Source organism: Pectinophora gossypiella, chromosome 16 (assembly GCF_024362695.1).
Source record: "Pectinophora gossypiella chromosome 16, ilPecGoss1.1, whole genome shotgun sequence".
Classification (NCBI taxonomy): Eukaryota; Metazoa; Arthropoda; class Insecta; order Lepidoptera; family Gelechiidae; genus Pectinophora; species Pectinophora gossypiella.
Window position 1 is genome coordinate 1320463 of NC_065419.1, and position 27680 is coordinate 1348142.

General features: G+C 37.7%; 1 protein-coding gene and 1 long non-coding RNA gene across 4 annotated transcripts in view; both read right to left on the reverse strand.

The window, feature by feature from the left end:
• Window positions 1–27680, reverse strand: part of LOC126373959 (uncharacterized) — a 650308-nt gene that overhangs the window by 160749 nt on the left and 461879 nt on the right. For all 3 annotated transcript variants that reach the window (XM_050020362.1, XM_050020363.1, XM_050020361.1), the window contains one exon: window positions 17330–17375. In XM_050020362.1, coding sequence (XP_049876319.1) covers window positions 17330–17375 — 46 coding nt within the window. The remainder of the gene's footprint in view (window positions 1–17329; window positions 17376–27680) is intronic.
• Window positions 1–27680, reverse strand: part of LOC126374058 (uncharacterized) — a 310332-nt gene that overhangs the window by 160749 nt on the left and 121903 nt on the right. The gene's annotated exons all lie outside the window — the stretch shown is intronic.

Consider the following 27680-nt stretch of genomic DNA (forward strand, 5'->3'; position numbering starts at 1 on the left):
TCACCTTACGTATACACACCACGTTCATAATAATCTTTCATTCCCACATACACACATACTTACATACGATCACGCCTATTTCCTGTTGATGTAGACAGAGACGGAATACCAGTTACTACGATCCTGACACACCACTTAATGGTTCCTCCGCTTTCATCAAAGGATTCCTCGATTCATTTATCGATATTACCGCAAGAAAACATCCCATCCCTTATTTTTTACACGAAAGTCGTTATCATTTATTTCCGCGTGCTCACATATGCGTCAGCAAAAACGTATAACAAACTTAAAAAGGAAAATAGTTTATTGCTCCTTATTCTGTTAAAATTAAGGTCTGAAATGCAACGCGAATGTTCACAGCAGGATATGATGAAGGACGAATTTTAAGCGCAAAAATTCGGTTGAAAAACTTTGTTTATCGTTTAATTTGTTTTAAATTGAGATAAGTTGGATTTATGAGATGTCTCATGTTGTTTTAAATTGATGTTTTATGTAAGTATAAATAATACATAATATGTATTATATTATAATACAGTCAATGATGTCACTTCTGTAATAACCAGACCTGTCAAATCTTCGGGTTAGGCACAGATCATGGGTTAGGTAAACGGACACTGTGATAACGTTAAGGAGATAATGGATGATACATTAATGTATAATATAATGTTAGTTTCGTTAATCTCTGCATATCTTTAACAATCACTTATATCAAATCCTAAAATTGAAAATGCTTCTGCTTCTGTTTGGTGCAATAATGCATCAGTATTTGTATAGGAATGATTACATTAAAATAACACATTATGACGCCTGTATCCCCGAAAGGGTAGGCAGAGATGTATAAGTATAAATAAATACACACTATGCATCCATAATCAAATCAAATCAAATATACTTTATTGCACACAACATACAAAACAAATTTACACAAATGGATGATAGATACAGTACAATCTGGCGGCCTTATTGCTAAGCAGCAATTTCTTCCAGGCAACCAGTGGAAGTGAAACATTTATTAAACTTTGGTGCGGGACAGTGCAACATCTTGTATAAAATTATAAAATACATAAAAAAATAATAATAACGAATAAAATAAAATAATATCACGTTACTAAAAATATAAATATTTTATCCGCATGATTATTCACATATTCCTGTGAACTTACATCTACCTGCGAAGAAAAAATATTTGAACATGGAAGCAAATACCTACCTCAGTAAACATAAAGGGCTGATTTTACCATTTACGGATATATACAATATTTATAAATGGAATAGCAAAATTTTGTATAAACAAATTCAAATTTAGAACACTTTTTTCTACGTGAGACGTTATCTGACAAAAAGCAACATAAAATGTGTCCCTAATCGACCACAGACAACAGGGCTTTCATTGAAAAAAGACATACTAACAATTAGACAGGGCAAAGTAATACCAGGCCACTTGAGAATGCAACGCTGCACCGACTTGAATGCAATCTTTGTCTGTCTGTCAGATTGACGTAGTACTGACGCCATTCAGCGTCTGATGAAAGCTGATATCCGGGCAATGAAAGTTGCTATTGAATAGCTTATGAGACCTAGATCTTACATCAGCTGTTATAACTCTGTATGTATACAATAATTAACTTCAAAAAATTTTAAAAAAATATGTTAATGTTATTTAAAATGTTTTAATTAATCGTAATTTTAATTTATAAGTGACAAATTGTATTTAAATGCTATAAATAAAGTACTTAAATATTAACTTCTCTAATCAATTATACCCATAATATTTCTTCCAACCCGCGAAGGGAAAACCCGGCCAATACAGGTTAGGTCACATAACTCCGAAAATGCATTTCTCGGGAAACTGGTTTTCCTCACAATGTTTCCAAACTTGAATTCGAAAAATTCGACACTCATTGGTTTAGGTCTGTGCTGGATTCGAATCTGCGACCTCAAAGTGAGAGGCAAGCGTTTTACCAACTGGGCTACCACATTCACAATTTTTTTTTCACACACGTGTACGTACATTCACTAATTTCAATTCAAAACTTTTTTTCTAGCAGCGTTTTGTTTGTAAGGTTCCACTTGATAAAAGACTGACATGTAAAACCATTAAGTTAGTAACGCAACTATTAAAGCAAACATGCATAGCTATCACACCTCAGTTGTGTCATAGATTCTTGAAAAGCTGACGTCAGATTTGTTTCTCCGTAAAACACCTAGTTTCATAGATTAACTAGCAAATAGAAACAGACTCGACACTCCGAGCGATAGAGCACGTTTTAGAAATGTATTTATCTTGTAAACGATGGAAAAGTTGCTTTATAAATCATTTAATTTTAGAGTAGACGAAAACGCTTCGTGTCACTAAATTAACCTTTCGAACGCCGGAACGCAGATCTCGACCAGACACAATGTAAAATCTATTGTGTCTGGTATCTCGGCATATGAGAGGTTAAGGCCATACGTCAAGAAACATAATTATGTTTTATTTTCATTTCGTAACTGTTACTTAACATTTTTTTTCGTATAAAAGAAAAATATTTTGGTACTTTCATTTTTTATTTTAATATATATTATTACATCACTTACCTTAGTGATGGTAACCGTTATATATTTCCGTGCCTCACATAGCAGTGTCTATAGAATACTTATTATGGTGATGCTGAGTAAGGTCCTTTTATTAAGGACACCACCACCATTGATGACCAGTCAATACACTCAATTACAATTTGCCTTAATGAATGAATGAATTATTATTTATTTTAGACCTAAATTCATATTTGTTAGTAACAATGTGAACTTAAACTATGTTAGTACCTATCCTACACACACATTACACATACATAGGAACTGGCAAGCTATTATTTACAACAGCATCCTCCTCCTCAATGTTTACTGTCTATTTATTTATACTCTTTTATGTAAGTTGTTTTTATTCCGTGTTTTGTTTTACATTTGTTACTGTTGTGTCCCTATCTAATGGACGATTCTTTCTTTCTTTCTTTACATACAAATTCATATATTTTAGTTTAAATAAATTGCACATAATAAATTAATTTATTAATATGTGTTAATTAATAATGGTACAATCTTAGTTCCTACCTTCTTATCGACCTTCAAAGGTCTATACATTGTTTTAAGTTTACGCGGTTATTATCCTAATTAAAACACATAATAACGGGTTCTTACCGTTAAATGGGGATATGAGACTCCCGATATTTCGACACTGTTGCAAGTGCCATGATCACGGGATGACTGATGAGATTGGAGTGGAGTAGGTAGATCCATAAATTTCTACGGGCAGACATATCTGTCTACCCTCTTTCTTCATATCGGGAATATCGGGAGTCTCATATCCCCATTTAAACGCGGTAAGAACCCGTTATTATGTGCTTCAAAGGTCTGTCATATCTTAAAGAAACATTTATTCTATGACCAACTGAACATTAACTGTTTGTAGCTAGATATTTCGGTGTCAAGAACGATTTATGCTATTTTAGGATAGGTCCTTGCCTCTTGTGAAATGTGTTTCTCATCTGACAAAGTACCTACTTATATGCTTTTATTTTTGTTTGTACTGTAAATGACTCATTACATAGTTATAACAACATCAACAGCCACCGTGGTCTATTGGTTAGATGTGGAAACTAGACGTATGAGGGCTATACGACGAATTAAAAATAATCCGAAATATAAAGGGACATCAATTAAACATTATACACTTTAAATATCATTCTTAGTCCTTTTTTCTTCTTTTGATCCTTTTTTCTTCTTTTGAACTCTGCTAAGTTCTATCTAATGTGCAACTGGATGATAATGTCTTCTTCACAGAATTCTGTATAGTAATATGTGGATGTTGTTGTTGGCTGTACATATACCTAAATTGTTTAGTGCTAAGACTATAATGTAATGATTTTGTACTGCTGTTTTTCATCCCAAATAAAAAAAAATAAAAAAATAAAAATAAAAAAAAAATTCTTAGTCCCTGATAGCCCTGTTCGGAGAACGCGTGACTTACATCGTAGTGTCACGGGTTCGAATCTCGGCTTGGGCTCTAAACCGCTGAATTCGACTGTAGGTATGATTTTAAATTCATGTTTGGATCATAGATAAACGATATCACGTGGTTTCTAAGACTTGTGGCCGATTAATGACAATAGGCTCGTCTCCTATTACATGGAACTTAAAACGTAGCTGGCGAGGAGTGGGTGTATATATGTATACTAGGTATACACCACTCACCTCTGCCTACCCCTTTCGGGATACAGGCGTGATGCTACCTTATCTTATCTAGCCTAAAGTGTCCCACTGCTGGGCAAAGGCCTCCCTCTATTTCTTCCAGGACTCTTAAGAGACCACTCTAAATATAACAATTACGGTCTAAGCGCGTGAAATCACAAAGTAAACACATTCTTCAACTTCCGACTATCAACTTCAAAGACCACTTCCACTATAATTCCATCAACGCTGGCGTATGACGTTTTGCTGTCGGAACGTGCCACGTCTACACAGACGTCCGACAGCCTCTGTGATGTATCACTTAGTAATGTCCAACTATCGATAGTTTTATTATCGATAATTAAATGTACGTACATATTCATCATTATTGAGGAGCTCGGTGGCGCAGCGGTAAACGCGCTCGGTCTGCGATTGTTGAAGTTAAGCAACTTTCGCAAAGGCCGGTCATAGGATGGGTGACCACATAAAAAAGTTTTCATCTCGAGCTCCTCCGTGCTTCGGAAGGCACGTTAAGCCGTTGGTCCCGGCTGCATTAGCAGTCGTTAATAACCATCAATCCGCACTGGGCCCGCGTGATAGTTTAAGACCCGATCTCCCTATCTATCCATAGGGAAAGCTCGTGCCCCAGCAGTGGGGACGTTAATGGGCTGATGATGATGATGATGACATATTCATAGACAGAACACTTACCAGCATCACCTACATAAATGGGGCTTAAAGGAGTCGTCATCCCGTGAATGTGGTCACCCGGATTAAACCCTGTCTCACATAGTGAACGAGTGCCCTCTCCACCGATTCCCAGGTGGCATAGCCGAGCTGCATTGTATGACGGATGCGGCAGAGACGGCTATGATCCACGCAGGATATTTTATTTTTTTCTGCCATACGCAATAATAATTATTAGACAGAATAGAATCGATCGGCCGAATCTCACAATACATTACTACTCGTGTTATTATTAGTGTTTATTTTTTTTATTTGGTAAGACGTTTGGTCATGTGACATTATGCCCAGTGACGTCACATTAAAAAAAAAGAAATTGTTGAACAGGAAAAACTTGAAAGCTGACAGATCATTTTTATTTTGTGAAATGTGACGTCACACGAAACTCGATCTTGATGTTGTAATAAACAGATAAAAAATTGCAGTATTATTTTCTAAAAATAAAATATTTAAAAATAATCTTAATAAAAACAATCTATTGCAAAATTATCGTTAAGTGAAAAACTACCATCATCATCACTAATTTAAAAGCCACGCTCTTGTCGGTGTAGCATTCTCCATGCTACTTTTAGGGAAAAATAGGGCATTGGTTTCTATAACACCATATATCTAACATATTTATTTCATATTTTATTGTTACAAATGTCACGTCGCCAATTGACGCAGTGGGTACTTTCTAAAGATGTAAATGATGAAAGAATTCAAGAACATTCCAGAAACGGACGCGCTTACTGCGATATAATCAAAATTTGACGCCGTTGCGGGCTGAAAACTAGTCGATTTATTTTTTACAGTGAAAACAGGCTATCGATATTTGCACTCTAGATAGTATCAATATCGTAGCGACTATCATAGCTTAAAGAGAAGGCGAACGTCATGTTTTATAAGGAAGTTAAAGAATTGGATAGGCAGGACTGGAGAATGCTACACCGACAAAAGCGTGGCTCTTAGCTTCACGTAACCAATGCTATCGCAATGAAAAAATAATATAGATACTTTAGATAGTACTTTCGATATTGCCGTCATTGCCCAACTATCGATAGTTATCGCATCACTAGACTGTCACTGTGCAGTGTCCGTGAAGCAAATTATGCCTCATTTGATTGATCGTTTGTTATGGCAGATTTGGGTTTTTAATGCGTTAATTACCGTACTGTTATTGAGTGCTAAGACTTGGTGTTAGCGCTGTATGTATTAGTAATTATGCTGTTTTTTATTTTATTTATAAAGTAATGAACGATAGTGTAATGTTGATAGTTTTATCACCGAACGTCCACCACCTGACCACCTTGTGATCATTTCGACGAATCCTTTTTGCTTTGTTGTACTTAATTGTTTTGTGAAAATTGTAAGTGATGTTATTGTTTCGTTTTTATTTGTGGCGTACTTTTATGATAAAAAAAATCTATTCTATTATGCATTTTATTTTAATTAATGACGGAAGTTTCGAGTTAGAATCTTCAGGGACCTTAGTCAAGTTGCAAACGATTATGACAATCGACAGTTTTGTTTTTTTTTGACGTGGCCGGACAAAGCAATCGACAGTGCCAGTGATAAAAATGTATGGGACTGACATAAGGTGATTTTCGATTGTCATAATCGTTTGCAACTTGGCTAAGGCCCCAGGTTAGGTAAGCGGACCCTGTGAAAAACGAGATAACGCCGAGGAGATGATGATGGTACAGAAGTTTTAATAACTTTACTTGATATCTATCGCGAAGAAAATATTTCTACTGATTTCATATCGGAATTAATTTGATTATCGATAATTTATGATTGATCAGTGTAGGTCGGAATTGCAGTAGTATAGTTACTTACCTAAACGTGATGGTAGTCCATAATCTAGAGTTGATATTACCGCCTTACCTGACTTTTAAAAATAACAATAATTTTATTGGTTCTTTGCTAACATATTTTCGTAACACGCTATTTTAATGTGCATTAAAAAAAATGAATTAATACTATTTCGATAATATATCGCAATAACTTTAGAAAAGATTGAATTAATTTTATACAAAATATTCGAAACAGCAATATTAATAAAATTATAGCTAATTTCGTAAGTCAGGTAAGGTTGTGAACGGTAATATCAACACTATATTATGTACTATCATCAAGTTTCTGTAAATACTTATACTAGTGAATTCCGTTCCCCGATTCAGAAGCAAGCCGACGACACACAGGACCAATGTGATATCAAATCGCGAATTGTAATCGTGGCATCTACGCGATTATCAACCAGATACAAACACATCTGTATCAAGAGAAAGTGGGGCGTATATTGTATGTACAACGGACTAACTGGCACTCCCAACTCCCTTGTCTTTCGTTTGCCATGATGAATTGCCCACCATTTATCATATGAGGCGTCTGAACACAGATTACATGATTCGTGACTGATGTTTATGTTGTTTTGTTAATTCGACCATTTAGAGCGCTGTTATGTTGAAGATCCGGGTAGGAATGGTACAGGTTACGATTGGCCGTAGTATATCTGCCAACCAATGCTGAAATCAGAATACAGAATATTCGGAATCGTGAAATAGTGATCATAGTCCCAGTTCCAAAACTGGAAATCCGGAAGTCTCCCGTGTTGGGCAAATCGCTCTCTATTGTGCAAGAAATACCACATTTTCCGTCAGTTTAATAGCACATGACACGTGCAATAAAACCAGAAATAATAACAAAGTTATAGTCCATTAGTTTACGCAATTTCTGACACAAAAACTTGTATCGGGCCTCTATAAAGTTAGACGAGTATTCTCGAGGGAAACATAGTAGAGTTGCGCCGGTATAATGTGTCAATATATCTGGAAAAAAAAAACATGACAGGGAATAAAGTATACTATTGCGTTATTATCTGGGGGCACGGTAGTGCCTCCGCAATGATATATGTGTCGTTATATATCTGAAAAAAATCATGGCAGAGAATAAAGCATACTACATTATCCTTTATACTACTGTCCGTGCGTTCGGACTCTCTCAGCCCCGCACCAATTCGTATCGGTACCGAACTAGATTTGCCTGTTACAACCAATTTAATTTTGCAAGTTCTCTTCAGAAGACTTTAGCTTCCCCTGGTGTCAGGGTTATTGAGCCGCTAAAAGCCCGTGACATGGCTCATGTAACAATCGCATTTTTATATAATTAAATAGCAGCAGTGACCGATTGCTAAACGCTATTTTCCGACAATCGGGTGATTAGCCTGCAATGTCCTGACGAAACGAATTTCGTGATATGTTCGGGAAATGTTTTGTGATATGTTCGAGATTCGAACCTGGGATCTCTTTATCGTGGGGCCAACGCTCATTCCCTTGACCACGGAGGTCGAAGAATTAAGAAAGTAGTTTGCGGTGTAAAGATTTCAAAAGATTTCATGATTTTTGGGACAATATCCGAAACGTCGTACCTCTACGCTGAAGCAACAGAAAACAGTGCTCCAAAGTTGAACGTTGCCCTTTTGAATTTTCTATAAGCAAAGTGAGCGTGAGAGGAATATTTCAGTACCTAATGGAACACCTTTTAATATTTTCCAAAACAATCATGTCTAATAAAATGTATTGCTGGATTGCGTATCTGAAAGGATAATAAAGATATGAACAGCTAGGGCAGTGGTTCTTAACCAAGAGGTAATTATTACCCCCTCAGGGGTAAAACGGAGATTCTAGGGGGGTAACACGGGACGGCACGAAGTACTATTATAACTCTTGTTACATTAAAAACAAAAGACAGAAACCGTCTGAATGTTGAGCATGGCATGAGATGCGCGTTGAGTGAAACCGAACCTTATATTATCAAACTTGCGAATGCAAAGCAATTTCAACCTTCACACTAGTTAACTCCGAGATTTATATATTACTTTACTAGTTACCTAAACGTGCATTTTCTTACTTACATAATAAACACATATACGTTCGAATTTACCTACTTCCATAGGCGACTCAATTTCCATACTTGTTCACAGGGGTAGTGACATTAAAAAGGTTAGGAACCACTGAGCTAGGCTCATTCACCTACAAGGTATAAATCCTAGTACTAACAGAAAGTTCGGTGAGGCGTGGATACTTAGTTCATCTTGCGATGGATGTACCTCTGACTACCCAAATTGAGATATAATTGTGAGCTTATAGAATAGAATAGAAATTGTTCATTATAAAAGGACGTCACACACAAAACCAAGACAATAACATCACTTAAAAAAATTCACAAAACAATTACAAAAAGCGTAAAGGTATGCAATTACCCGTATCTTATGTGTTTGATACACATTAATGCGGAAAAGAAAAAGATGGAAAGGAAGAATCCTAACCACTTGCACTGTCCCCATACACCTGAAAATAGCCCAGCTCAAAGAAAAAGGGAAACACTCACGTAGTCAGCTTCTCTGTTCTTCTCACCAGGCCTGTGAGTATGGTTGATAATAAATTATAAATGCGAAAGTATTTGAGGATGTATGAATGTTGGTTCCTGTTTCACGCAAAAACGAATAAATAGATTTTGGTGATACTTCACAGTAATACGTATAGCTTATACATCAGATTAACACATAGGCTATAATTTATGAAGATACAAGCGCAGATGAATTCAGGCTCTAATAGTTGAATGACATAACATACATAAACAGCCTAGAGACGTCCCACTGCTGGGCACAGGCCTCCCCTCAATCAACCGGAGGGGGTATGGAGCATACTCCACCACGCTGCTTCAATGCGGGTTGGTGGAGGTGTTTTTACAATCAGGTGATTCAAGCCTGAAAAGTCCTTACCAAATAAAGGACAATCTCACAAAGTGATTTCGACAATGTCCCTATCAGGAATCGAACCCGGACCTCCAGATCGTGAGCCAAACGCTCTAACCACTAGACAACGGAGGCTGTTATAGTTGAATGAATGAAACAAAATTATCGAAATGGATCTTCGAGTGTCGGAAGGAGGAGGCAAAAGTACGTTAATCAAATTGAGGACTTATCAGGAAAAGTCAAGAGTTCTTAACTTAATTGATTGATTAAATTAAGGATTTGATGATGGATAAGAATGGTTGAACCGAAAATAGTTAGAATGGATTTTACTCGCACTAGGATGCAGATTTCTATGGTCACATCAATCCCAATTATTTTCAACAACAGCTAAGGTCCCGTGGCGTTTTTTTTTTCTTGTCCTTTCCTCGCTCCTTTTCCTAGGCTATACAGGTTGTGAGAAGGTACAAAGTTAAAGGCGGATGAGACGTTCGACAAAAATATATTTAAGTACGTAAAAAATTAACTAAAATTTTTACGTAAACTTAACAGAATAAAGATTTCGTTGAGTTTGAATATGATTAAGGATTTTAGAAAATAAAAGGTAAAAAATTAAGTTTCATACTTCTTACTTGCCCAGCAGTGGGACGTATTTAGGCAGTTTATGTTTATGTTATGTTACTTCTTACTTACTAGCCTTTGTGACACGTCGATTTTATCTTTTACAAGTTAAACCACAAAACCTTTCTTAGGTTTTGAAAGTTCTAATGTTACCTGAGCTTGACTGTAAGTTGCTTTTACATATCCTATTAGGTATAGCAGCTCGTGCAAGCGTGATGAAGTGTGTTTCTCAGAATATAAGAATCGGAATTTAATCTTCAATAATTGAATGGGAATATAAAGCCGCGACCACAAAAATGTCTTCTTCAAATCGACATAATTATACCTTGCATACCTACTAAGGTCACTCGAAGGCTAAACCAAACCTACCTGCTAAAAGCCTCAATCAATTCTCACTCCTACAGCGTACTAACTAAAGCCTATTTAAAGTTTAGCAAAGTAGAGGTACTTTTACTAAGAAATGATGCGTCATTTTGGACTTTACACTGATCCCATTATTTTTTTTTTCTGTGGCAGTTTGAGGAAGTTACCTTCGCTTTACCAACTTTTTAAGTTTTAAGATAAGATTTACACTACAGTTGTAGTATTGTTAAGTTGCAGATGTTTATTTTTTTCTAGTTTTATAATGTCACTTCGATAGGGCATAAAAAATCTTAGAGCAGCTACAATTTCAGCCGAATATTTTTTTATCAACTTTTTTTTCTTCTTTTTTGACGTGACTTATTGTAGTTTTGCCGCAGATGTCATTAACTACTTGGCCGGACAAATTTTTTATCAACTAGAAGTGCACTTATAGATTGGAACTAGATGTCGCGTGGTTCGCTCGCAGCAAGCTGCTCGCGTGTCCTGTATTAGTTCGAAGCTTTGTATGGCGGCCATCTTGTTTTCCCGCCATTTTCTTACCGCGATAGAATTTGACCAAGACTTGAATAGGTCTCGTGAAATCAAAAAAGTTCTAGGTGCTATAGTTTTGCCAGGCCGTAGGGTGTCTCCCTGATGCGGAGCAGTTTTCCAAGATGACGTTCCGATCACACCCCTATACATCATTTTTACACCCGAGACATTTTCTGTAAAAACATAAATTTATATGGCGGCCATCTTGTTTTTCGGCCATTTTGTTTTTTTTTTCACCGGCGATAAAATTTGACTAAGATTTTAATAGGTTTGGTGGAAAAAAAAAATGTTCCAAGTGCGATAGTTTTGCCACGCCTTAGGGTGACTCCCTGATGCGGAGCAGCTTTCGAAGATCGAAAAGTATTTCCATACTCAACATGATGTTTCGATCACATTCCTCATACATCATTTTTACCCCCGAGGCATTTTCGGGAAAAACAAAAATTTTGTATGGCGGCCATCTTGTTTTTCCGCCATTTTGGTTTTTTTTCACCGGGAATAGAATTTGACTAAGATTTAAATAGGTTTCGTGAAAAAAATATTGCTCTAGGTTTTATAGTTTTGCCAGGCCGTAGGGTGTCTCCCTGATGCGGAGCAGTTTTTCAAGATCGAGCAGTATTGAAATACTCAACATGACGATCCGATCACATCCCTTTATATCATTTTTACTCTCGAGGCATTTTCAGGAAAAACGAAAATTTTGTATGGCGGCCATCTTGTTTTTCCGCCATTTTGATTTTTTTTCACCGGGGATTGGATTTGACCAAGATTTAAATATGTTTCGCGAAAGAAAAATTGCTCCAGGTTTTATAGTTTTGCCAGGCTGTAGGGTGTCTCCCTGATGCGGAGCAGTTTTTCAAGATCGAGAAAAATTTCCATAGTCAACGGGATGTTCCGATTACAACCCCATACACAGTTTTTACCAACGAGACATTATCCGGAAAAACAAAATTTTGTATGGCGGCCATCTTGTTTTTCCGCCATTTTGATTTTTTTTAATACCAAAAAAATATTCATGGTCAAATATTTGGTACAGTTAGTCTGTCAGTTTCTGTTACATGAGCCATGTCTGGTGCCTTTGGCAGCGCGCTATAACCCTAACAATGGTTAATAAGATTGATAATCCACCTCACAATCCACATGATAGAAGAAGTAATTAGACCATGTATTTTTTTACAGACATACTTTAGATTTTACATATAGATATATGTATACTAGTTACGTAAAGTTATTATTACTTTATAACTGCTGCTTGTCTTCCCGGGCATGTCGTAAAAACCGACAGAGGGGTCGTGTCCTCTAACAGGATGGACTAATGTTATGGGCGATAGGCTGATCCCTTATCACCATAAGGTTCATCATATCCAGCTTACGACATCGTATTAACAGTGGCTGCAAGTTGTCTTTGATTACTTGTGGCTCTGCCCACCCCATTAGGGATTAAGGGCGTGAGTTTATGTATATATGTATTTTTTTTATCTTAACACTTTCACGGACACAACAGACGATATTTTACAAACGACATTTCAAGTGTTATTATACTATTAGGAATGAAAGGTCAATGACCGGTGGTTGTCCGTGAAAGTGTTAATAAGTAGGTACTTTTGGTATGATGAATGTGGTCGAACCTTTTTGAAATCTGTAATTGCTTTATAATTGTTATTTCTCATTTATATCTACTCTTATTTCTATTCACCCATTTGAATTCGATTCTTGCGAGAATCAGGAGGAAATTAAAACTTACATGTACAGTGCTTCTATTAACCCTGGCACCAGGGTTGATAGTTATTGACTTTCCAACCCACAGGAGAAAAGAAGAAAGAAGTGTTTCTATTTCTAAGAAGATTCTGTTTTAGTGATTTCCCTCGACAATATCACATTTCCGAATAAACAAATGCCAAACATCAATTATTATTTTTATTAGATTTAACGTCTATCAGAATTTGAATTTAGAACTAAATTCTTTACAGTTGTTTTGTTTTAATTCCCGCATGGATAAAATAATAATAGTATTTAGTTCTGAATTCAAATTCTGATACACGATAAATCTAATTATTAATGGAAATAGATGCGTTGTAGGTGCTATTGTTTAAAAAACAACATTTATAATTAATTACACTCTTTATTAAAGAAAATTCCTCTTCTAGGAACTGCCTTATTCAGCCAAACTTGAACTTCAAAGAGCCCTTGATCCCGCTATCTCGTTAGACAGGGCACCCTACGTAATCCTTGTACTAAACTTGTAGTAGACCTCTATCAAACCACACACTATCCGATTCCGTGCTCTACTACAAAAACTCGAATATACGTGAATTACAAAATAAAATAACGGATGTAGTAATAATTATCTTTTTAAAAACACGAAGAGACGAAAATATATACTTTTGGACAATCAGGTGATAAGCCTGTAACGTCCTAACCACACTAGGGATCATAAAGTGATTTTTGTGATATAATAGATATCCCCGGGATTCGAACCAGGGACCTCCGGATCGTGAGCCCAACGCTCAACCATTGGACCACGGTGGCCGTTATGTTTTTCATTACTTATCGTGAATATTGTCTACAAGTGACAGAACATGAAGACTTACTACTGCTAATAACCCTGACGTTGCATAATGAATGAGTTTACTCTACGAACTGAATGATAGTTGGACTGCTGAAACTTTTAATTGGATTCAAAATGCATGATATTTTAATGAATCCGACGCTTTTTTTGAGGTTGCAATGTTGAGTAATATTTACATAAATACTGTACATTCAATGTAGTCACGCCTGCAGTCTCTGTATTGGTAATTTGGTACTTTCTATCGTGTGGGTTGTGAGTTGGGTTACCAACCTTATCAACCCTGGTGTCAGGGTTATTATTGAGCAGCCATAGGCCCCTGACATGGCTCATGTAACGATTACTTCCTCATTTGGTCGTAGGATGAAGAACATTGACAGTCTTGTCAGCCTATTATACTTTAGGTTTTTACGATATGCCTACCAGGGTCCTTAGCCAAGTTGCAAAGGATTACAAACAACGACAGTGACTGGGATAACATTAAATAGGATCGACATCAAATCAAGCCTCGACTCCAAAGTCTAGACCACAGACGAAGGGTAGCCTGTTTGTCGGTCTTTTATAGGGTAAACTTCGGTGAGTGTACGCAGGAACTTCACGAGTTAATTCCAACAACTCCATTCCATCTACGGACAACTAGACGTCGGCAGGCATTTGATCCTTATGATGTGGATATACCACCAATCCGCACTAAACGTTTTGCCTCTTCCTTTTTGATGCGAACAGCGAAGGATTGAAACTGTCTGCTGTCGTCTGTTTTTCCAACTCGTTATAATCTGGGTGTACGCCACATCATCAGTTACCATTAGGTGGTTGAGGTCAAACGCGATCCTCTATTATTTAAAAAAGACATGGCAATCCCATACATTGTAGCTTTTAGAAATCTTGCAAATTAGCTATCCTCTTTCTCCAACTGAGAAACAGGCCACTAACTATAGAGTCCACTATACTTTAGAGCAATGTCGCCCTGCACTCCAAAACTGAGAATGACTATACATGTAAACCAAGGAAATAGCTAATAGCATACATCATCACTACATAGTATAAAACAAAGTCGCTTTTTCTGTTCCTATATCCCTATGTACGCTTAAATCTTTAAAACTTCGCAACGGATTTTGATGCGGTATTTTTTAGTAGATAGAGTGATTCAAGAGGAAGGTTTATGTGTACAATAACATCCTTTAAATACTGAAGAAATACTGTTATTTTTGAGGTTTTCAATGTGATGTCGTAAATAATTTCATTTTTTCCTGCGCATTGCACCCGAGCAAAGCCGAGGCGGGTCGCTAGTGTGTCATAAATTAAGTACAAGCCTAAATTGTTGTAGCATGTACAGACAGTAGGAGGATCAAGCACTCAGGTCGGATGCAGAGTCTACTATAAAGTCTAGTTTATTTTTAGTCTGTGGTTCTTACGCAATAACCTTGATCTTAAGAAATGATGACATCAAGTCATCCCACGCTATTGTAGGTCATTCCGATATTGATCCAAGGTTCATTTGAATTTGTAACTTGTAAGCATTATATTAAAACTTAAAGGCCGACATGAAAACAACTTTTGAGCTGTGAGCAAAGTAATAAAGACAAGGATAAGAGATGTTTTAGCTTTGTTATTGTTGCGTGTAATATAATCAAAAGTCTGTGGTGCTGTGGTTAACCGGCTTGTTTCTCAAACGGATCACTTGTTCGAGCCCCGTTGGACTTGCATCAATGAGTTACTTAATTTATCTTAAGTGCAGTTTTCGCTAGTACATTATAGACGGCGATACGGCTTACCACCTATCACGTTGTTCTAACAGAAAGTTCGGTCACGGTCTTCTTCTTATCGTGTGGGTTGTGTGGTAGAATACCAACCTCATCAACCCTGGTGTCAGGGTTATTATTGAGCCGCCATAGGCCCCTGACATGACTCATGTAACGACTACGTACTTAGATCACGGTTACTTAGATCATTTGCGATGGATGTACCTCATCTTCTTCTATCGTGTGGGTTGTGAGGTGGATTACCAACTTCATCAACCCTAGTGTCAAGGTTACTATTGAGCCGCCAAAGGCCCCTGACACGACTCATTGAAACGACTACTTACTTACATCCGTAAGTAGTAACCGGGACCAACGGCTTAACGTACCTTCCGAAGCATGGATCGTCTTACTTTCGGACAATGAGGTGATCAGTCTGTAATGTCCTAACCAAACTAGGGATCACAAAGTGATTTTTGTGATATGTCCCCACCGGGATTCGAACCTCATAATCGTGTGTTTACGTTATGTTAAATGTATAGAAAATGGTTGCGCTATAATCGCTACGACAAGCGAGATTTGTCTAGGACCTCGTTCACTACAACTTACATCAATAGCCTTTACAAGTTACCACGTAGTATTAATATTTATTTATGAGGATCGTTGACAAATACTGAAATAACAGATAATATTTTTTAATCCCAAAAGTTTTGAATTCAAATTCCATTTTCCATTCGAGAAACTTTAGTAGGGCCCTTAAACAGTCTGGAAGGGATTGTGTAAGGATTAAGGATTTTTGCTTATCTCCACACAAAGTTTAATGGGACCCCAGCATTTGTTATCCTCGGATAAGTAATTCTACGTTTTCCCTTATTTTTGTAAAGCGGCTAATATTATTATCACATTTTCGGAAAGTTATACCTTCAACGCGTTCTATTTATTTTGGTAAAATGGCATAAAATTTTCATTATGTTACATTACTTTTTTGTAACAGTGAAGGTTAGACCTTTTTTAAAAAACACATTTTGATGTGATTTTTATTAACAAAACCTCGGGATAGACACGTTTTCGCAGGTGAGTAACAGACAGTGACAAAAGTATTTAGAATTGGCATGTCATAATATATCAATCTTTTTTTTTTTTTTTGTCTTTAAAATATATCAATCTTATGACAATAGATAGTAACAGAAATGTATGGGATTGACATACATGACATGTTTTTTTTTACGTGACTTATTGTAGATTTGCCGCAGATGGCATTAACTACTTGACCGGACAAATGGGGAGCGCTGAGGACTCTCAAAGGTAGCATGCCAATCCCAATATTTTTATCACTGTCGGTTTTCATAATTTTTGTTGTCATAACTTGGCTACGGCTCCTGATAGTTCACGCACATTCTTTGAAATATGGTTAGGTACTTAAAGTAAAGTCACAGAGAATGTAACCTGGAACCTGGCAGAGGGCAGCAGTAACTGTCAGTTTTATTCAGAGGCGGCGGACAGGAGTCCTAATACGGCTTAGACTACTCTGGGCGAAATTCCACTCGCATCAGACAGAGTACTGCAGGGTGGAAGGCAAGAGGGAAACGACTGCCCTATTTGTCCCTAAAAAGTAACTGAAGAATGCTACACCGACAAGAGTGTGGCTCTTAAATTTATAATGATGATGATTGGTATAGTCAGAACCTTAAAGTCGTAAGACCGAATGCCGTTTTAACATCCAAACCCCATTGCTTAACTATTGTGTCTGGAAGTCTTATGAGGTTCATCGTATTATTATAATGTGTATACGAAATATATAAATAATAAAGTACAAATTCTTACCTGCTACTGGAGACAACTTTCTCATGACACACCATCTCGATTTCCACTGTAACAAAAAACAAAAAAAAACATGTTTAGTTTTCCAATTTATAACATGTATTATAATTATGTTCACATATTGATATTATAATACAAATTAGCTATAGTATCATAAGAATCAGAAATCAGAAATCAAATAATTTGTTCAACGTAATTATCATGGATAAACTTGTTGAAAGTCAATGTAACATTTTGAATTAACGTCATTTCGCAAGGTGTTACGGCTGAGGAGAAGAAATGACAAGAAACTGCAACAGCAACACATCTTTTAAATCAATGACGGTACAATACAAGTTATTTAATAACTAGAGGAACACATTCATTCAACAGACATTTTTATCATTTAGGTAATCATTAATCTTATAATAAGCTTTTTTACATAAAGTAAGCTTCACGTGAGCTTTAAATTTATTCTATAAGTAACACATGTATGAAAAATAAGATTGCTGGATGTGGGCAGCGCAGGACCGATCGTCGTGGAGATCTTTGAGGGAGGCCTATGCCCAGCAGTGAGCGTCGTACGGCTGATGATGACAGTACAATTGGTCAAGATGGCGAGTCAGTTAAAGCAAGACGTCATCAATACGCCATTATACGTCGAACTTATTGTTATTTAAGTACATAATTCATAATAAATAAATAGCCTATACACGTTCAGATGCTCGTCTTCTCGGGCATGTCGTAAAATCCGACAGAGCGATTATGTCCTTTCTAACATGATAAACAATTGTCATTGTGATAGGCTGATCCTTTATCACCATAAGGTTCATATCCATCTTAGATCTTCGTATTGTGAAGTTAATATTTGATTACTTGTAGCTCTGCCCATCCCATTAGTGATTACGGGCGTGATTTTATATATGTAATGGAAAGAAGCGCGAAAATAACATTTATAAGAAGCAAACAAGAATGCTCAGCTGTTTTTTATGAAGTCGCCATTTTTTGCCATTTAAGAGGGTAATGACCTGACGTAAAAAAAATAGAGAGCGTGTCGAAAGAGAGTAGGTATTCTTCTAAGTGCTTAGATAAAGCAGGGACCATTTTTAAATATTTTACTTTTAAAAAATAAGAATGCGATTTTTTTATGTGTGTGTTACAAGACCCGAAACGCGGGCGGCCATGATTGAGCTTCGTGTGACGTCACATTTCACAAAATAAACAAAAGCTATCTGTCAGGTTTCAAGTTATACTGTTTGACAGTTTCCTTGCTTATTGAAATGTGACGTCTCTGGGCAAAATGTCACGAGACCACTTATGTCACGATCTTATGTCCGGGGTCGATTCCCGATGGGGACATTATCGAAGTCACTTTGTTAGACTGTCCTTTGTACATCTTGATTACGTGCTCAAGGCACGTGAAGCAGTTGTTCCTGGCTATTAGCTATAAAATACTTCCACACAACCCGCAGTGGAGCAGCGTGGTGGAGTATGCTCCCTTCGATAGACTGAAGAGAGGCCTGTGCCTGGCAGTGTACAGTGCAGTACAGTGCAGTACAGTGCAGTACAGTGCAGTACAGTGCAGTACAGTGCAGTACAGTGCAGTACAGTGCAGTACAGTGCAGTACAGTGCAGTACAGTGCAGTTACAGTGTGCAGTGTAATATGCTGTTTTAGCATACCAAAACAGCATATTTACGTCCCATGTTATGTAAACACGAGTGATTGATGATTCAGATTAACCAGTCTATTAATCTAGTCAGCAATTCTTCAAACTGCCTTCAATTCATACTCGGCACGTGCTCGGTAAGTAGGGTAAATGCACCAAGTAGTTGTCAGAGACGGATTGGCTTCAGAAAGTGGCGCGTGCGCCGTGAGCATGCCTTTCCCTTGGTAGCAGACTTGAAGCAAGTACTTAAAATAACACGTTTTCGCTATTATATTTATTTGCCTTATCACTTGCTAACGAGTTAAAAAAAATAGTTATAATTTGATTTGGCTGCGATTTTTTTTTATTGGATATCCTCAGACCTGTTGTCTTAAATTTTGTACCGAGCCCGGCCAAGTAGTTAATGCCATCTGCAGCAAATCTACAAAAATGATTATTTTTCACTTTTTAAAGGCACATTTTTTACGTCTCTGGGGGTTTTCTTATTTTTTTTTTATCAAAACAATCGTGCCTTATTTTCTATAGTGTGGGTTGTGAGATAGAAAACCAACCTCATCAACCCTGGTGTCAAGGTTACTATTGACACGCCAAAGGCCATGGCTCATGTAACGACTACGTACTTACATCAGTAATAACCGGGACCAACGGTTTAACATGCCTTCCAAAGCACGGATCATCTTACTTTCGGACAATCAGGTAATCAGCCTGAAACGTCCTAACCAAACTAGGGCTCACAAAGTGATTTTTGTGATACGTCCCCACCGGGATTGGAACCGCTCAATCTTAAAAAGATTATACTGGATCGAGTGATTATTGATTTCAAACCTGCTGGTAAATAAGTACTTAGTATTTCCAGCAAAGCACTTAGAATGACCTGGTTAAGCTTGTTTGAACTTAAACGTAACTGGTTAAGGTAACAATGATATTGCTTACCAGTTATCAAGTAGTCAATAGAGCTTGCTATAAACTTACTTTGCGAAGCAAATGGTGCTAATTCCTATACACACCCAGGCAAAAACCCCTCCACCACCCACTTTTTTTGATATAATGTATATTTAAGATCTTTTGTACCACTCTAGAGCGAATAAATTTTACTTTATTTCATTTCAGCATCTAATTTTATTTTAAGTTATACGTGTCAGTTTCTTATACGCTTAAGAAAGGAAAGGGTTTTTTTTTAATGAATGAGTGAATTAATTAAAAACCCGGGCAAATCAAATAGATTTCTCGCCGGTATGCAACCCGTTTGACGTGTGCTGTCAACTTAATTCTGTCGGGTTATTGGCCAATATAATAGAGGATTGTTTTAGATTTCCGGCTAAAATTGACGTGTGTTCCATAAATTTCATGTTTGTCGATTACCCGTCCCTTTCTTTTTCGGCGGATAAGGAAATGACAGGTACATACATACATACATAAATAGCCTATATACGTCCCACTGCTGGACACAGGCCTCCTCTCAATCAACCGGAGAGGGTATGGAGCATACTCCTCCACGCTGCTCCACTGCGGGTTGGTGGAGGTGTTTTTACGGCTAATAGCCGGGACCAACGGCTTAACGTGCCCTCCGAAGCACGAAATCAACTTACTTTTTCGGACAATCAGGTGATTCAAGCCTGAAAAGTCCTTACCAAACAAAGGACAGTCTCACAAAGTGATTTCGACAATGTCCCCATCGGGAATCGAACCCGGACCTCCAGATCGTGAGCCTAACGCTCTTACCACTAGACCACGGAGGCAGATATAACTTAAAATAAAATTAGGATGGTGGGTACAGGAATCCGCACCAATGTGAATGCAATTAATTACTTAAATACAGTGAATTTTTAAGTGTAGTGGCTACCTATTTATTTATGTTGTGAATCTATTTTTTACTTGATTATAAAACCCTTGATTATGCTATCTCCGTACTCCATACTGACATCGATCTATTTACGTGTTCGTTAACGAAATTCACAGACTTAGTTGTAAAACTCTTGAGTTTATAATATTTAAGCAAAATTGCATTACATAGTCGAATTGGGATTACCTAAATAAATAATAACCTTTTTCCTTAAGTAGTAGTACCTATCCAAGTAAGTATTGTAGTTGGCAGCCCTATCCAACCAATCCAAGTAAGTATTGTAGTTGGCGCGCGTACGATAACGTCAATGTGTAGTGTCTGTGTAAAACGAGAGGTATTGATTACTGATTAATAAGTACTTACAATTTCCAGCAAAACATTTTGAATAACATAGTGAAACTTGGCAATGTTCAAATATGAATTGACTAACAAATTAAAATTTAGTAGATTAGAATCGGAACGGAGACTGAAACCTAAGTCTTCGAGTGCAACTCACTCGTTTTGCCAAAAGTGCTATAACGTCCTACCTACTGCCTGTACTATAATGAAAAACAATTAACTTCGCCATAAAAGAACGCAGAATCCAATGCCTATAAATAAAAATAGACAAAAGTCAGATTGAAAAGCGCATTGACACGGGAGCTATGCGCTCGAGCGAATGCATAGTGCGCAACGGATTGCGACAAAGAATTAAAGCATGCGCGGAAACGCACGAATACTGAGCGTAGTTGGAGTAGAAATTAAGACGTACTTGGTAAACTGAGTGACAGAAAGTATAATGGGTGTTTTACTATTGCATTAATTTTCTGCAAGAAAAGAACCTCAGTGCTTAAACACATGACATAAACATACAAGAGCAAGACTATATCCCAATTGGGGTAGTCAGAGTATCCATCGTAATGAGAACTTAGGTTTAAAGAATATTTATTCTCACTTAACAATGATGACAATACAACTTAGTACCCACACCTGCTTGTCGAGCTTTGTATGAAAGAAAGAAAAGTCAAAGGAAGAAAAATAATTGGGCAGCAGATCAGAAATAAAATACTTGTTTAATTAGAATGCCCAGTAGATAGACAGACAGATAGAGAGACAATTTAAAAAGAAGAATAACAGATCCAGTACAGTGATGTGCCGTTTCCTTTAAACTTTTGAATAGTAAGGACAGTAAGGGGAGGATAGTAAGGAAGGGTAATCTATAATAATCATTTCCAGAAAAACTACATCTCTAACGAACGTAACACTTTAATTAAAAAACTGATAAAGTATCGTTTTCAACGTCCAATGCTCTAGAGGGCGGAGAGATTGAAAAATGTAACACATTCTGCATTTACGATATCATTGGCCACGACATCTTTAGTAGATGATTGTTGCAGTACTTGTGAGTTTACGGGTTCCCGCAACGCTGCTGATGACTACAGAGCCCATTGATTTACCACAACCGTAGATACAGCTCGAGGAGCTCGATAGCGCAGCGGTAAACGCGCTCGGTCTGCGATTGTTGAAGTTAAGCAACTTTCGCAAAGGCCGGTCATAGGATGGGTGACCACAAAAAATAAAAAATAAAGTTTTCATCTCGAGCTCCTCCGTGCTTCAGAAGGCATGTTAAGCCGTTGGTCCCGGCTGCATTAGCAGTCGTTAATAACCATCAATCCGCACTGGGCCCGCGTGATGGTTTAACGCCCGATCTCCCTATCCATCCATAGGGAAGGCCCGTGCCCCAGCAGTGGGGACGTTAATGGGCTGGTGATGATGTAGATACAGCGCTTGATACAAAAATGCGGCGAAAACTTGGCGCTTGTTTAGCTATACATTCGTACACAGCGTATATACATTCAATAAAATCGTGTCAAATTAAAAAAGTACGCATCGTCTTATTACATATATTAGCGCGTGGTGCTTCATAACGCGGACGGGTTATACTGCGACTCGGATTGACCGGGAGTACTTGTTTTAGTGTATTTTAAATTAAAATAATATTTTTGTGGGTTTTACTGCGAAAATTAAAATGTTTCATTACGTTAACGCTCATGTTGTGTCTATGGACTTAGGTGCTGACAGAAATCGGTCATGACAATGTATTTTCCACTTAATGTAGGTACTAAAATAAAGCCGTACCGTGAAGATGAAGCCGTTGCCCAGTTGGTAGAACGCTTGCCTCTCACTTTGAGATCACAGGTTCGAATCCAGCACAGGCCTAAACCAATGTTCGTCGAATTGGATTATCACGTGCTCAGCGGTGAAGGAAAACATCATGAGGAAACCCACATTACCGAGAAATGCATTTTCGGTGGTATGTGACCTAACCTGTTGGAAGGTCAGACAGGCAGTCGCTTGTGTAAAAAACCGGACCTGTCAAATCTTCAGGTTAGGTAAGCGGATCCCGTGAAAAACGGGATAATGCTAGGGATATGATGTAGGTTCTAAGATAACATGTCTGGCGTATGAATGCATATGTTTTATCAGCTCAAGCGCAGCAAAACCGTTAATAACTTAGCTATTTGAATTGCAAAATGCAGATAAACTTTTATCATTTGAGATGGAGCGTTGCTTGATTACAAATGTAGCAATCAAACATTGTTGTTTTGAGCTACGAATTTAGATGTAGAGTGAGCATATAGGTAACATATCCCCAATGGGGTAGGCAGAGGTGTATAGTATAGGAATCGCACGCCTCGCTAGCAGAAATCAGAAATCAGAATCATTTATTCAACGTAATTATCATGGATAAACTTGTTGAAGGTCAATGTAACATTTTTGAATTTACGTCATTTCGCAAGGTGTAATAATGGCTGAGGAGAAGAAATGACAGGAAAATGCAACAGCAACACATCTTTTAATCTATGAGGGTATACATTACAAGTTATTTAATAACTAGAGGAACACATTCAATACCAGACATTTTTGTCATTTAGGTAATCATTAATCTTATAATAAGCTTTTTTACATAAAGTAAGCTTCACATCAGCTTTAAATTTATTTTCTGACAATATTAAAATATTATCTGGTATTTTATTGTAAAAACGTATACATTACCCCAAAAACGATGAATTTAATTTACTTAATCTAGAATGTTGAATAGCAATTTTATTTTTATTTAGCTATGTCCCTTGTAGGTAATAGAGGGCGAGCCTATAGCCATTAACCGGGCACAAATCCTGAATACCACGCGATATTACTATCTATCCAAATTGGAGATGTCCTTAGAAAAGGTTCAGTACGTTCTGCTCTGAACCGGCGTGCGTGTATAAAACGATTGTTGAATGTGGAGGAAGCAAGAGAAGTGTATCAGGATCGAAACAAATGGAATTCCATAGTCTCTGCTTACCCAGGTGGGAAATAGGCGTGAGTCTATGTATGTAGAAATGTAAGTTATGTTTTTCTTCTCTCGTGTGGGTTGGGAGACCAATGACCGACCTCATCAATCCTGGTGTCAGGGTTACTATTGAGCCGCTGATATGGCTCATGTAACGACTACATACTTAAAATAAATTAGTAATCGGGACCGAATGCTTAACATGCCCTCCGAAGCACGGATAACCTTTTTTGGACAACAGTCAGTAATCAGTCAGCAATGTCCTAATCAAACTAGGGATCACAAATGATTTTTTTGTGATATTTATCGGGATTCGAACCCGGGACCTCCGGATTGTGAACGTTAAACGACTGAACTACGGATCCCGTTAGTACTTATTTATTTTTTATTGTCTTATTGTGTTTTGACACTTCGGAATTAATGTCGATGTGTTTTCGTCTCGGTACTAACAAGTTGAATTTAAATATTTAATCCTTATTACTGTGGAAAATAAATGGTGATTGCATTCATCGGATTATCACAGTTTTGTTAAGAGGATTGTTATTCGATTTTAATTCATTTGCCAGAGGTGGAAACACGCTGTTTATCCGCATTAACACTTCAAGGGACCTACTAGGGGCCATTCAAAAGAATAATACTACGTATAGTCGTTCTTCATCTATTGAAGACCGACCTCGATGGTCCAGTGGTTGAACTATAGGCTTACGATCCGGAGGTCCCAGGTTCAAACCCCGGTATCATATCACAAAAATCACTTTGTGATCCCTAGTTTGGCTAGGACATTACAGACTGATCACCCGATTGTCTGAAAGTAAGATGATCTGCGCTTCGGAAAGCACGTTAATCCGTTGGCCTCGATAACTACTTACTAGTGTAAATAGTCGTTATATGAGCCATATCACGGGCTTTTGGCGGCTCAATAGTAACCTTGACACCAGGGTTGATTAGGTTGGTAATCCACCTGACAATTCACACGACAAGAAGTACCAACAAGACAATTGGCCGCATAGTCGGCTTTCTGGGGCCGACTAATCAGCTAGTCGGCCAAAAATGTAGTCGGAATATCTCTACAAATGATGTATTTATGTCGTTTTCCCCCACTTTATTTTTTACCACTTTGACACTGTACATTTTTCATCCTTAATTCTATTTCAAATAATCGTTAATTGTATATTAATGTTTATTAGACTTTTTAAACGAAGCTCCTCTGCTGAACTGGGAGTAAATAAAAAACATAGAATGTGTTCTGCTGCCTCTCCTCCCGTGCATGTCGTAAAATCCGACAAAGGGAAAGCGTCCTACCAAAAATGATGAATCTATAGGCTGATCCCCTATCACCAAACGGTTCATCATTATCCATCTTAGGACTATGTATCAAATGTGGCTGCAAATGGTCTTCTGATTATTTGTGACTCTGCCCACCCCTTCAGGGAACATGGGCGTGAGTTTATGTATGTTAAAGGAAGCTTGTTTTTCCATCATCGCATTGGGTCCGCCTGTAATAGTGAGGTGTTTGTACTGATAGATATAAGTAATTAAATAAATAAATACTCATTGTTTTCATCCTCCATTCCAGTAGACTTTTCGTAGCTCCCGACAGTTAATTCAGCGTAGCCACCACAACAGTGGCACTGGTAACACTGGCAAGTTTTAATTAACACGATGACATTGCGCTTTCATGCCAAGGGAATTGGCAGAGATCGAGTGGCGAGTTCGATTTGATGGTCCTTGCAGAACGACTGTATTGGGAGTGAGGCGAAAAACAATGTTTTGAAATCCAAGGCAAATCTTCAATAAGTCGCTAAACAAAATGTTTTGAAGGGTTGCTTTGTTATAGGTTCAGTAGTTAATTTGGATTTACTTAAAACATAACGGTTGTGAGGTGGATAACCAACCTCATCAACGCTGGTGTCAGGGTTATTACTGAGCCGCCAAAGGCCCCTGACATGGCTCATGTAACCGGGACCAATAGCTTAACGCTTAAAGCTTTCAAAACACTGATCATCTTACTTTCGGACGATCAGGTGATCAGCCTGTAATGTCCTACCAAACTAGGGATCACAAAGTAGTTTTCGTGGTATGTCCCAACCGGGATTCGAACCCGGGACCTACAGATCGTGAGCCCAACGCTCAACCACAGGACCACGGAGGTCGTCATCTTAAGGTGATATATAAATCCCTTACATTTTTACCACTGACACTCTTGTTTTTGTAATCGTTTACAACTTAGCTAAGGCAGTTTTGAAAATGCTGCTATTTTCTCTTCTTTAAAAGATAAACATTAATACTTTTGGTTGCAAATACAACTTTCTTTCATAAAGAGCAATGCGCCTACAAATCATGAGAAATCAGTAAATGTCTCTCGCTTGAGCACACCACTTTTATTTTCATATCTTCGTCACGAAATGTTTGTTAACCCTAGTTGTTAAACAGTATAATAGCCCCGATTCCAGCAGAAACCTTTTAATTTTATTTAAGTTATACCTGTCATTTTCGTATCCGTCGAAAAGAAAATTGACGGATGATTAACAACTGATAATTTTAAAATAAATGAGTTAATGAATAAATAACCCGGGCGAATCAAATAGGTATCTCGCTGGTGTGCAACCCGTTTGACGTGTGCTGTCAATTTAATTCTGTCGGGTAATGGCGGATGTAAAATTTTTAGAGGGTTGTTTTAGATTTCTACCTAAAATAGACGTGTGTTCCATAAATTTCCATCCCTTTCTTTTTCAGCGGATAAGAAAATGATTGGTGTAACTTAAATTAAAATTATATGGTGTATACAAGAATTAACAACAATGTTTCTTTTTCTTATATAACCGCTTACTCTATGCAATGTGTTTCTAGAAAACTCCAAGATTTATGTATGACGTGATAATCATTTATGATCCAAACATGAATTCGAAAACAATTTCGACAATCATTGGTTTAGGCCTGTGCTGGATTCGAACCTGCGACCTTAAAGTAAGAGGCAAGCGTTCTACCATGGCTTCAAGAAAAAAAAATAACCGACGACTTATAATAAAAAAATAATAGTTGACTTTTGAACTACGATTGCATTGTTTTACAATTCAATCAAAACGGAAGCCAATATGCATGATTCATGTATTGACAATGTTTCCATCGATACGATCGACTGTGAGTAATGATATACTCGGAATCGACTATCAAAACATGGGCTACGTAGCCTATTGTTCAGGTGTGGGTCCCATAATAATGAAGACGAATGTGTTGTTTGGGATGTCTAGGAATTGGAGGCAAACGTCAAGGGGAACTTAAGGAGAGACTTCTGAAATGACCGAATGGTAGATGAATCATCATTATCAGCCGTACGACGCCCACTGCTGGGCATAGGCCTCCCCCAAGGATCTCCACGACGATCGGTCCTGCGCTGCCCGCATCCAGCGGCTTCCCGCGACCTTCACCAGATCGTCGGTCCACCTTGTAGCGGGCCTACCCACTGAGCGTCGTCCGACACGTGGTCGCCATTCGAGAACCTTTCCGCCCCAGCGGCCATTGGTTCTCCTCACTATGTGTTCTGCCCA